Raw genomic sequence first — 13,024 nt, forward strand, 5'->3', positions numbered from 1 at the left:
TAAATTAATGCTTTCTGTGCTCCAAGAAACAACAAAACTGATGGGCATAATTTTAGGAATTTTGACGTCTTTTTTGGATTAGCCATTTTTTTGAATTTCTGAAGTTTCTTCCAAAACGGTGTCTAGTGAAACTCTAGACTTCAAGACTAGTTATGAAAGAAACTAATAAACGACCATTAAATTAATTTAAAAGCCACCTCAAGGGAAAATCTGAGACTCAATCAAAATATGATCCTTAATCAATGCAGAAAATCAATTATATGAGGAGAAAGGACACACTGTATTAAATGTCATTAATACAGAAGTTAATTACAGAGCTCTGGAATATTTGTACTGAATGAAATGATCATGTTGGTTTCAGTGGAAGATTTATTGTTAGTAAGGACAGAACATCTTGATTTTTTAAGAAGGTAGAATTCATTGTCCTTTGGCTTCATAGCCAGGGTGATACAAATACCCATTCCATGGTAAATAGCAAAGAAATGGAAATTAACCTAAGCAGTAAATAAATATCCTCTCAGATTTTTACTTTTTAAACTTTTACATGATGTTAAATGCAATTTTTTGATTCAGATGTCGTAGAGAAGCTCAAATCAATGGTCTGCAAGGACTAGAAGGATGATAACCAAATATGCTGTGCAGGATACAGAGATATAAACAAAGAATATTCTTCAACCAAGATCCGGTCTGTGTTGATACTCAAGAAATAGAAAATATTTTTATTTATAAAAATTATGCTTAAATAGATACAACCAGTTTTCTACAGGTGGAAGGAGAACCCAGCAACTTGAAATTTGGATGAAACCTATAAACACCAATATTTTTCTAAATAAGAACTTCCTATCCTCTAGAGGTAAACACAAATTATTTTTATGTAGTTCAGAAAGTAAAAGCACTCCTAAATACCAAAATAGGATGTTTTTTCATAAGAATGTCAGTCTGCAAAGGAGTCCAAATTATATTAGTTCTCTATGCTTATTGTTAAACTAAATAAACTAAATAATAATTCTGGATCAATTAGTTGTGACAGGAGTGATTATTCCAATTGAAAAGTTCTCTAAATAAAAAGAAAAAAATACAATAAATGTTGTATTTTATTTGAATGAAGTTGTAGTGTGCTCACTTTAACAAAAACCAGAGCATTATTTGTCATTGCAAAGGAAAAAAAATCCATTTCGTCCTGAGTGGGAAAATAATCAGAGAGTTTAAAAATTCAAGTTATCTTCTACATTATCACATAATGTCAGCCAGAGACAAAAGGAGAAAATGGTGTCACAAATCTCACTGAAAGATAATTGAGCACAGACCTGGCAAATGAAAACTCTCCTGCTGTTAATTGAGCATCAAGGGAAACTCTCTACGGCAAAGGAATACTACAGCAAGGCCAAGTAATAAATTTTATGAGGCCTCACAGATTCTGTATCATCAATAATTCATAAATTACCTATGTGGTATAATTTTAAACTTAATTATTGTAGAAAAAAATATTAATAACATCTATAAGTGCCTTAAGCAACAATAGAAAACAAGACAACTTTTATTTAAAACTTCCTGCTATGCACCAACCTGAGGTAACAAATATGGTTTCAAGATCTTAAATCCTATTTCCTTTGTGCCTAATTATTTACTGCTTTTGTTTTGTTTTTTTTTTCTTTACCAGCACTAAATCAGAATGAAAAAATTCCTCCACATGTGGATCCATAAATAGATATTCAGAGTGCACCGTGAAAATAGCACATGCAGAGTTAATACGTATGGATCTGTACCTGGAACACACCAGGAAATAGAGCACACCCATATGTGTCATCCCTTTTTTGTGTCAGCCTGACTTTTGATGAACTGTCTTCTCTCTTAATCTGCTTTCACTGAGATGTTTTTCTGCAGCTTGTCACTGTTTGGTCGTTCCATACCCTGCTTTTGTCTCGGTGTAAACCATCCTGTCGGTGCTGTGCTCTCTGCTTATCCCCAAAGCCTGTTCTCTGAGAGCCAACTTAATCCATCAGAGGCAGAAAACTCCAGAACAACAAACAAATAAACCCAGAAATTCTCTTATCAATCCAACATGAATCTGCTCTAGAGTCTAAATACTGCCAAAGTCAACAAAAGGCAAGGACACTGCAGCCAACAGGAGAGGGAAGTGAGCTCACTGCTTCCAGCAGCAACAAGCTGTTGTGTCAGCTGTCCAGGAAGCACAGGCTTTAGTGGCATCTTGAAATTTAATCAGGCTGTTTCCAAGTCATTACTGACAATAATAAATAATACCAGATCCAGGTGAGAGCTGCAGGAAACAGGCAAACCCAAAACCTGCCTCCTGAAACAGATCCAGGCCCTAACACTTGAGCTTGTCTCTGTGGCAGGAAGAATTAAAGACCTAAATCTGTTCTTCCACATCTTGTAACAGAATCTACTGTTAAGAGGTAACACTGGAAGTGCTGATTTTGTTTTCCAAAGTGGTTTATATTTTTATTTAAATATCTCACCTCACTATTCTCTGATACGGAAGAAATACATCCCAGGAAGGATGACACTTAAAGTACCCTTTGCTCCTCATGGGCTCATTAGAAGAGGACACATCACAAAACCAGAACTACTGATAATGCCACAAAAACAGCTCGGTGCACTTTCACTTTTCTGGCTATCATGGCAAAGGCTGGCATTTTTAATGGAAAATGCTGTGCCATGCATTCAGTGTACACAGCACACACTGCTCACACTGACACAGCCTCCAGGTCCAGCACTGCTCCTGAATTGTGATTCTTTAATGTACAAATATAAAGAGAGAATCTCTCTGGAAGCCCTGTGCAAGTGCAATTTCCATTTTGCTGCCCCTGAAGGCTCCATCTGAAGTTCACAAGTGGATGCATGAGCATCTTGTCACAGCAAAGGATGTTATTCCTATTCAGCATTATGACAGAAAAATCCCCTCTGGGTGTCACAGGGCCCCGTTCCTCTGCCCCAGGGGCAGTCACAGAGAGAGAAAGGTGGCCCTAAATCCCACTGTCAGCATTCCTGGGCTGCAAGGATTACACAAACTCCTTAAGTGAAGCCACTGTGTAGGATTCAGGCACTCTGAGAAATGAAAGATTTAGAAGATGCCAGGCAGGGAGGAAACCTGCCTGGATAAGCTTGAAGGGTTTGTTTTGTTTCATTAATTTAAAAATCCTTCAGAAACACATTCATGTATTGTGTGACCCAAACAAAACAGCTCTGAGAAGCTTCCACATTATGGAAGTGCATCAGCTTCTTACAGGAAGTTAAATGGCATTAAAGACAACCATCAGTGGTTACTGACTTACTGGAAATCCTTTCCTTTAACAATGACATTTTGAGCTCAGTGTTTCAGCCAGTTTCTCCTTCATATTGTTGATGCTGTAGGAAGAACTACCTGTGATGCTCACAGCTGTCCTTTTTTATTTTTGCATCAACAGGTTTTCAAGGAATGAGTACCCAGAAAATACTAGAGGTTCTATTATCCCTGCTACCAAAAACTCCAGCTGCATGAGAGGCGTGGAACAGAAGCAGAGTTCTGGAATGTAATGGATCTGACACACTTGATTACAAACAAGTAGTTGACAGGCTGTGAAAGAATGGAAACAGGGAGGCACTGCTGCCTCTGCCAGTCAGAGCAGCCACTGAACCTTGCTCTTCATGAAATTATCTGTAAATGTTCTTTCCTTTTCTGAGTTCCTCTGCCTCCCAAAGTCACAAAAACACGGAGAAAACAATCTGATTGACCCATACAGCATTGCCACACTGATTTACCTCAGCACTCTGCTACAAAGGAGTTTGGGACAGGCTCCCATTCCTTTCACTGGAAGGAAAAATTCCAGTATTTTCTCTTGAATAAAGGATTTACCACGACACCAGCATTGCAGCAGCCACCTTACCTGCAGTGCAAGAGGCTTCCACCTCACATTCTTCAGAAGGGCAGGAGCAGAAACCAGGGTATTCTGAGGACGTTTTTTCAAGGTTAAAATCACTCCATTTGGGTCTTCCCACAGTGCATTTACTAGGTTCTTTAACTGCCAGCCAACCTAAGGAAAAAGTCCATAATTGAATTTTGGAAGCTTTCCATTTGACTTGAAATATGAAGGAAATGTTCTATTAACCAACAAGGTCTATTACAACCTGCTCCTTGCAAACATACGCAGTTTTTATAAACTCTGTTGGACTGCAGTCATGCTGCTGCAGATGGATTTTTATTTTTTTTCCTTAGCTATGCTCCTGAACAAAATAAGGCAGAAGTGAACACTGTTACCCTTTCAGTAATGTCCGACATCATTGAACATTTTAAATCAAAGGATGAGATCCTAGAAGTCATGAAATCATTTCAATCTGGGTTCTGAGTTGCAACAGTGAGTGCTGAGGAGGAAGCCAGACTGTGCTGGAACATCACAGGTAGCGTGTATGTAACAGCTGTAAGATCCTGACTGGACATAAATGATCATTTATTGGGTTATCTCCACTGCCCCTGGACACAGCTGAGGCTCCAAGTCACTGTAAATTGCAAACAGACCCCTAAAAAAGGACATCACTGGTGCTGAAAGTAAGTGCCACTTGGAAAAAAAGTACTTAGAGACATTTTTTAATCATCTTGATAACTTAAATAAGAATTACCGTGAATTATTTATACATGAAAACAGAAAAATTATTTTTAGGGCTTTTCTTTCTCCCCTGCCTTTTCTGTCCCAATCAGAGCAGATTCTTAGAGCAGTAATACATTGCCATAATAAAGATCTGCCATAAATGCTGTGACTGCCACAAATCTGAGCCCGGGTGTTGAGCAGACCTGCACTGAGCAGGAGCTGGAATTTCCAGACACAACCTTCCCAAGGCAACTGCATCAGCCATAAAATGACCTTCTAAGAATGAAAAGCTTAGTGAATCCCAGAACAGGAACAGCAGCAACATATGCAAGCAGTAAATATTTTTATATTTGCCATGTTTGACCTGTCAGAGTTCACTAACAACATTTTAATCAAAATTTCTCTTCTGACCAAAGTATTCCCACTGCTATTAAAAACCAAGAAAATAAAACATTTAGGTGCTTAGACACAGAGCAGTCTACATTCACCTCCTTTGCTACATCAGGTGCAGTTTATAATGACTTCCTTTTAGAGGAAGATAATATCTGATTACACAAGAAGGTGGAGGGAAAATAATACCTCCAAGAGATTTGAACTAAAACCCTCTCCTAAGGGCTGGAGAAAACAGAGATACAGTCTGGGATACAGATTGTAAGGTTCCAAGCTGTCTCCACGGTGGGCCAAAGCCAGGATCCCACTGGGAACATCCACCTGGGACAGAACTGCAATATGTGTTGGAATTCCAGACAGGATTTTAATAGCTTTTAAAAGTTCTATTCTATTTTTAATGCTGCTGTTCTATTGAAAACCTTCTAAAAATGCACTGGCCACAGGAAACCAGAAGACAGTAGTACTTGTAAATGGTTCACATCCAAACAAATGGAAGGGTGGCAGCTTGCATCTCAAAAACCTCCTCTGGTTTGGGCTGTGTTTATGAAAGGACAGGGGCCACACATTTCTTTTCTTTTACTCAGTTACAGAAATCAAATGGAACTCTCTTTGATTTTTATAGATTGATGCAATTTTCAGATTGCTGAAATCCTTTCAGTTCCGTGAGCTCCTTTTAGAAAAGAATGATAAATAATTAAGTTAACGATAAATTATTCCAATGAGAACCTTAATGACAAAACCATTAAATACCAAGACCTATCAGAGAACAGTCTGCAGTCATTACTACTGGGCCATGATAAAATGCTCTGAGGAATTTGGACAAGTTATTATAAATTGTATTACTAAAAATATCTTTGAAAAAAGAGAAGTCATTACAGTGGATTAAAAATCTTATTTGAAAACCAGTCCTTGAGACAGATTTTGACATTTACTCCTAAAGAATCAGTCTTTAAAGCAATTACTAATTTCTAGCTCTGGTAAGATGCATTCACCAGAAAGGTATTTTTCTCCTTTAAGATTTTTAACACATACAGTCAATCAAATTCTACAAAATTCTGAGATATTTCAGCAAGGAAATTTCAATTAAAATTAGAACAATGATGAAATAAAAGACTAATGGGATACTTTTTATTTTCCTCCATAAATGAAAATGGATGCTAATTTAGATGCTAAAGATGGAAGAAACCCAGAAGAATGCAAAAGAACTTACTCAAAATTGTCAGAGACAGGCAGATATTTAAAATTTTGGTGGCTTACACTTAGGATTGCTACAATCATTAATTTTTATTTGTTTGTACATCCTCCTTTTGGAAAGAAGACCTCCTGGTAAAAAACCCCTGTGGACTACTGTCTATATTGAAGAGTTTGTTCATTTCCTCAGAGAAACTATGTGGTGGAAAATTAAGAATATAGCAACTTTAAAATAATAGTTCCAAAAATATTAATTCCAAAAATAATAAATTCCTTTACCAGAAAATTTCACAATGCTGAGGTAATTTTGTAGACCCAAACCTGATCATTTTGTAGCTGGGACTGCTTATCTAATATGTTCAGATGAACATGAAAAACATAACCCACTGTCAATAACAGCAAACCAGTGGTTTTAGTTCTCCCATATCTTCTTTAGGCTCTCCCCATAATGACTTTGCTCCTTCTCATTCAGAAGGTCTGGATTTGCATGAATGGGATTTGGAATGCATCCTACCAGCAGCAGGGATTTCAGCATTGCTATAAATCCAAGCTCTGTTCATGCTGGAAAAGCACCTTTTCTCCCTTTTTAAAATAAAGACTACCTGCCTGGGGATGACTCACTGCAGTTCTGTATGAAAAATTCATACCAAAAAATTCCTAATGCTACAGATGCACAAAAAATCCCCAACAAACCAGTGCATTTTTGAGTGTCTGCAGAGGCATTAAGTGCATGATATATTTGTCTATCAAAAGGAACTGAGAAAACAGCTGAACTGTTGAACATGGTGGAGTTTATCAGAGGATTCCAGTGGTCTGAAGCCCCACAGCAGTTATTCACCTCCCTGCCAATTTCCTCCAAACACATTATATGTGTTTGTTGTGGTAGGAATTTAGAAGTAAAATTTAGCTCAGATAGTGGGGAGTGCACAGGGGAGAGAAGCATCTGTTCCTTTCTCTGCTTTCCCTCAAAATTCTGGGGACAAGGCAGGAATGGGGTTCCTCACTTCCTTCACTGCCTTATCGAACCCTATCAGGACTCTGAAAACCAGGAAAGTTTTAAGAAATCCAGAACCACTGAGTGCACCTCACAGAAGGAAGGCAGGTTACACCTTAATTTGCTTGGGGGACTTGTGCCTGTTCTGTTCACTGTATCACCTGCCAGCTTTGCTGTTACCTGGGGTGGAGAGACACAGAGCAATAACTAACAGGAATTTAAAAGCTCCCATGTCAGGCATTTGGTCTGGAAATCAGTTGTGCCAAATATTTTCTAAATATTTATATCCTACTCTATTGCACACAACCTGAAAACAAGTAATTCTGCTCCGACTGCAGTAACCCCTCACAGGAACCAGGACAGACATTTCCTCTCATGACTCTTCAAATACATAAGCAAAGCCATCTGGATATTTACTTGAACCTGCAAAATTTGACCTCTCTTCATATTTGCATTAAAAAAAACCCCAGCTTGTGTAAACCCAACATTTTTTAAGGAAGCAGGCTATCATCTTTTCGTATTTTAAGTCTGTAATTCGCTTTGCCTCATTAGGGAATTAATCAAGGGAGCTGGTTTGATTAACATGGAAATCAGAAATTATTATTAGACAAAAATGTGCTGGAAGATCATAAGACTGTTTTCTGTCACTGAACGGGAAGCTCGTCAGTAACACCTGTAGCTGATTCACTCATTAATATTCGAGCTGCTCCTAACAATAATTGATGATGGAAAACCAAATGTTTCCCCATTATCTTACATAGCTATTTTCATTAACTAATGGAGAAACACAGCGAGAATCCAAGAAGAAGCAAGGTCTACAACAGGAAGAGAGGCTTTACTGAGCCCTTCTGAAAAGCAGAATCTGCAGAATAAGTAACATGTGGCACTTTGTTTGGAAACAGAAGGATGTCTTTTGGGGAAAGAAGTTGGAATTCTCATGACATCTTTTGTCCTTTTTTTCCCCCTCCTTGCATTTCCCAACACAGAGTGTGCTGAAACACAGATGGTGTGACCTGGCACTACATTTACAGATTTACCTCCACCTAAAATGAGCTCTCATTAGGACTCATATTCACAATTCAGCAAACAGACACCGAGGGTATTAATTCAATGACTGTCTTCACACAAATAAATTAGTGCTGAAATGATTTCATTGTGCCAGGCTCTTGACACACTTAATTTCAAGCATGTAATTTGACAATGAACAGTATGAAAGGGCATTAGGCTGCTGATCATGTATTTAGAATCAAAGTATATTTGGGGTTTGAAGGGACATTTAAAGGTCATTTAGTCCAACCCCCTGCCAGCAGCAGGGACACTGTCAAGTGGATCAGGTTGCTCCAAGCCCTGTCCAACCTGGCCTTGGACACTTCCAGGGATGGGGCAGCCACAGCTTCTCTGAACACCCTGTGCCTGTGTTTCACTGTAAAAAAAATTCCTTCCATATATCTGGTCCAATTCTTCCCTCTTTCAGTGCCCCTTTACAACAGGCCCTACTAAAAGGTCTGTCCCCATCTTTCTTCCCTGCCTTTGAAGGCACAGGTTCCATCATTCCAAAGAACAACCTCACCGAGTGTGGAAATGCAACTACTTCAGCTAAAACCAGCAGCTGCTTAAAGAGAGTATAAGAAACACGTAACACAACAGAATAACAGGTATTTCTGTGGCCTCTTGCTCTGTCACAGCATTGTTTTATGCCTTAAGGAGTTGTTTCTCTTTCTGGTCTTTATTGCCTCTGTCCGTGAAGAAAGAGGAATTCTGTCTCAGACCCAGCTGGCTGAGTTAACCAAACTGAAATCCTTAAATAATTTCTCTTCCTCTGAGACAGATGACACATTTTCCTTTTTACCCATTACATTTTTTTAATGCTCATATCTAACTTAACACCCTTGATGCCTGCAAGTGACCTGAGAATCACGCTTTATTTCAGACAAGGTATTACTAATGTCAAGACAATGATAACCAAACTCAGTTTCTCCTGGAAACCTGTTCCTGATTAATTCCAAGTTCATCTTTGCCATTTTCAGTCCCATCAGCTCTATGGTGCTCAGTTGGTTTGGGATTAATTACTACATTCTGACTCCTGGAGTCTTGCCAGGTGCTCCTGAGTAACATTGAGCTTTCAACAGGAATTACTAAAAGCCTTATTATTGCTCTCTGTCCTATGATATAACCTTCAAATCCTAACCCTCACAAAAAAAAAAAAAAAAAAGAAAAGAAAAAAAGAATAGAAGACAGAGAAATTCAGTTTTCCCTTGTTTACAAATCACTTCTCTATCCAGAAGTAGATCAAATATTTTACAGATGGTCAGGTGGTCAGGTAGATGAGTCAATATTTCTTTGATCATTTGATTTTCAATATTTTCACTGTCTGAAAAACTATCCAAAAAGGAACATTAACACAATTTAATTTTCATAAATTTATGCTGAAAAAGAATTACAATATGAAATTTACCATTTCAACTAAGCAGTGGAAAATGGTGTCATGGTTAATTTTGCAAACAAAGAAGTGTTACAGTGGCATCTTTAGTACTTCTGTATAATTTTATTGGAGAGGAAGTAAAAATCTATAAGGCACTGGCAGAATTGGTGCCTGTTGTTATTGTAGGGGAAAAATAAAAAGTTAGGGTGGCAGTAATTTAGAATGTATAACTTATTCTTCAAGTTTCTTATGCTGTTTTATTAAAATCTTATAAGCAAGAAGAACAAGCAGAAAAGCAAATAAGGAAATTGGATAATGATTAAATGATCTTAATCGAATCGCCTGATTTAATTAATTTCTTGCTTAAAGTACTATTATTTCTTCTTTGATCTTTGTAATTGTATTACAGAGTGTTCCTTGGTTAGACCAGATTCCACATGGAAAGGCTTTTATTTCTCACTCCTTCAGTTGTTGCATTACATAATTTGGAAGCAGCTCTCCTTTAATACTTCCTGAACATTTTTTGGCTCCCAACTCCATTGAAAAGGTATTGAAAAAGTAAAGTAAAACTTTAAAAAATCATAACCATTTCCTGGGGAGCTGTTCAGTGCCCAACCACCCTCTGTGGGAAGAGCCTTTTCCTGAAATCCAACCTAACCCTCCCCTGGAACATCTCCAAGCCTTGTAGTCTCATTTTTACTCTTTGAGCACCAGAGTTCTGCCCTACCCATGAGTGAATCCTTGCCCTGGACAGCTCCATAGCTCCCTGTGAAAAATGCAGAGTGCTACAGTTGGGAATTTAAAGAGGATGCTGAGGAGGGTCATGCGTTAGGATGACGAACTGGAAGTGCTCAAATTATCTGCCTTACTAAAAAAAAGTGATGAGTTAATTTGATTGCATCCTGAAAATACCTAAAAGAGAAACCTGCTCTCCAATTTAATAGATAAAAATATATCAAGATCAAAGGACTGGAAGCTTGTGCCAGACAAATATAGACTACAAATAAAATGACTTTTTTCCCCCCAGCAATGAGAATAATTAACTACCGGAGCAATTTATTACAGGTTGTGGGAACAGCAGTGAAAGTTCTGAAACTCAAATGATCATATTAAATGAATATGAATTTATCTAGAAAATACACTGGCTGAGCTCAGCCAAAATCAGATTAAATGGTGCTGGTAGTCAGCTACAGGATTGGAATCTGTTTAAAGAGATCCATACTTTTTCTGTTCAGGGAAGTATTTCCACCAGTGGCAGTACAAAATGACATTTTCCAGTCATCTTCAGAACAGGTTCTTCCAAACACATTGTATTGAAGGGGATTTATATTTGATATAATAGAAAACATTGGTATCAAAATGCTGCAGAAATGTAATCTTAAACAAATGTCTTGGTTAGGATAACCCAGATAAAATCTTCTCTGGAAAACCTGTGGGAACACCAGAGATATGCAAGTTCTCTGACCCCCCCCCCCCCCCATTAATTTCAGATGGGTTACACCCCTTTTTATGATCTGGTTGTGCTAATATTAGAATAATGATTAAGTGGAAATTTAATGAGCTGTTGCCTTTGAATTATTCTAGTCCACTAATGGAAATAATACTAATTATAAGCAAAATATGGATCGTCATAAGGTGTTAACTCAGGTGAAGAAGGAGCACAGCTAAGGGTAGTTTGCAGCAAGGAGTGCCAGAAGTGACTTAAAGGACACACTTGAAGATCTAAGGGATATTTAAAATATTAAAACTTCTAATCCATGAGCAGGGAGAGTTGGACACACACCTCTGAAACATGCAAACACACACTATTACTGCCTGATTTTCCAAACTGAAGACGCTGTAGTGAGACTTTCCCAGCCATTTCAAAGGAAGAATAAATTTCCAAAAGAACCAGTGCCATTTATCTCTTTCCTTAGCTTGTTAGAAACTTCAGAATGAATAATTAATATATTATGGGGGATTTTTTAGGAAAAAAAAAGTCTTTTATGGCACTTGACTCAGCTGTTGGTCCTGTGCCCTGAGGTGGAAAGGGATTACAAGTATCAACCACCTTGAGCCTGCTGCAATAACAGACATGGAAAAAAGAGTTGCTAAAAAAGCCAGTTCTTGAGAAGCTGAATGGGGGATTTCACCTATGGGAGTAAAGATTAAATCAGATCTGTCACATGAAGAGAGTGTTTGATGAAGAAACCCAGTCTGATACATATTTCAACTTGTAACTATGACAACTCTCTAATACAGATAAGAGCTCTGTGTTGCATTAACATTTAAATTGTAAATGAGTAAGTTATACTTCTTTTCAAGAGAAAATATTTGCTCTCTAATCGTAAGATTTTAAGAGCCAGACTTTCATATTTCCCCTTCACACCAATTACAGACAGAAAGAGATTTCTTAATTTGCAGCTGCTGTGTCTGGAGATGGGGTTCACCAGGAGAAAGTGAAATAGCTAAATTAGAAGTTTCTTAGGAAGTTTTCATTGTCCTTGTCACTACTCATGCCTAAGAAATAATAAATACCAGTGTTCCTTTCACCTGTAGCTCCAGCAACACTGGAGCTATTTAAATTATATTTAAATTACATACTGCAATACTGAGGTTCAGCATCCACTTCTGCGTGCACATGCTTGTGGGCATCTTAAAAATAAATCTCCATCTAAGAATGCCCAAACCCCAAACCTGGCAGATTTCTATCAACACTTTAATCATTTTTATATCTTCCACCCAACAGATTCAGAATACATGGCTGTTACAGCACTTCTGCATTATTAATCTGGATCCTGCATTAAACAGAATGCAAAATCCTGTTCAAGAGGAGAAGTTAAACCAGCTGGCAAGTGTATAATGAGAAGTCTAAGAACTTCAAGGAAATATTCTTGGATCTCCTTATACAATAAGAGCATGATGTTGAACAGCAGCTGTGCAAAATGTAAATTTGGCTTAATCCTTCTGGACTGATTACGGACTCAATTTGGGTCTTTTCTTATTAAGAATAAGCAGCGAATATGATTGAAAAGACAAATAATAACAACAACAATAATAATAATGATAACAATAATAATAATAATAATAATAATAATAATAATATAGCTGAGCAAAGAAGAATTAGTACCTTTTTACCAGTGGGAACAGGCAAAGCCTGAGGCACAGAATTTCCAAAGTACTTACCACAGTTTGGTGGTTGACCTGGATCACCTCATCACCAGCATGGATTTTCTTACACTGGTCAGCAGGAGACTGAGGACAAGAGAGAAAAAATTACTTTACAGAGAGGGTGTGGAGGTGGTTGGAAAGAGCAGGAATTGAACAATGAATGCTGAAGAAGGCAAGAAAGCCATGCCTGAAGAAGTCTTATTGCTGTCAAATAACAATAATTGTTCATTTTCATAAGGAACAAAATTTTTTTTTATAACATTTGGTGAAGTAATCTAGAACTCCACTGCC

At 37.7% G+C, this 13,024-nt stretch overlaps 1 protein-coding gene across 1 annotated transcript in view; it reads right to left on the reverse strand.

The window, feature by feature from the left end:
• The window catches only part of LOC116450923 (connector enhancer of kinase suppressor of ras 2-like), a 174,507-nt gene that overhangs the window by 54,744 nt on the left and 106,739 nt on the right, over nucleotides 1-13,024 (reverse strand). Inside the window, exons 9-10 of the mRNA XM_032123908.1 lie at nucleotides 12,749-12,817; nucleotides 3,888-4,034 (exon numbers count right to left, since the gene is read on the reverse strand). Coding sequence (XP_031979799.1) covers nucleotides 3,888-4,034; nucleotides 12,749-12,817 — 216 coding nt within the window. The remainder of the gene's footprint in view (nucleotides 1-3,887; nucleotides 4,035-12,748; nucleotides 12,818-13,024) is intronic.

Source organism: Corvus moneduloides, chromosome 14 (assembly GCF_009650955.1).
Source record: "Corvus moneduloides isolate bCorMon1 chromosome 14, bCorMon1.pri, whole genome shotgun sequence".
Lineage (NCBI taxonomy): Eukaryota > Metazoa > Chordata > Aves > Passeriformes > Corvidae > Corvus > Corvus moneduloides.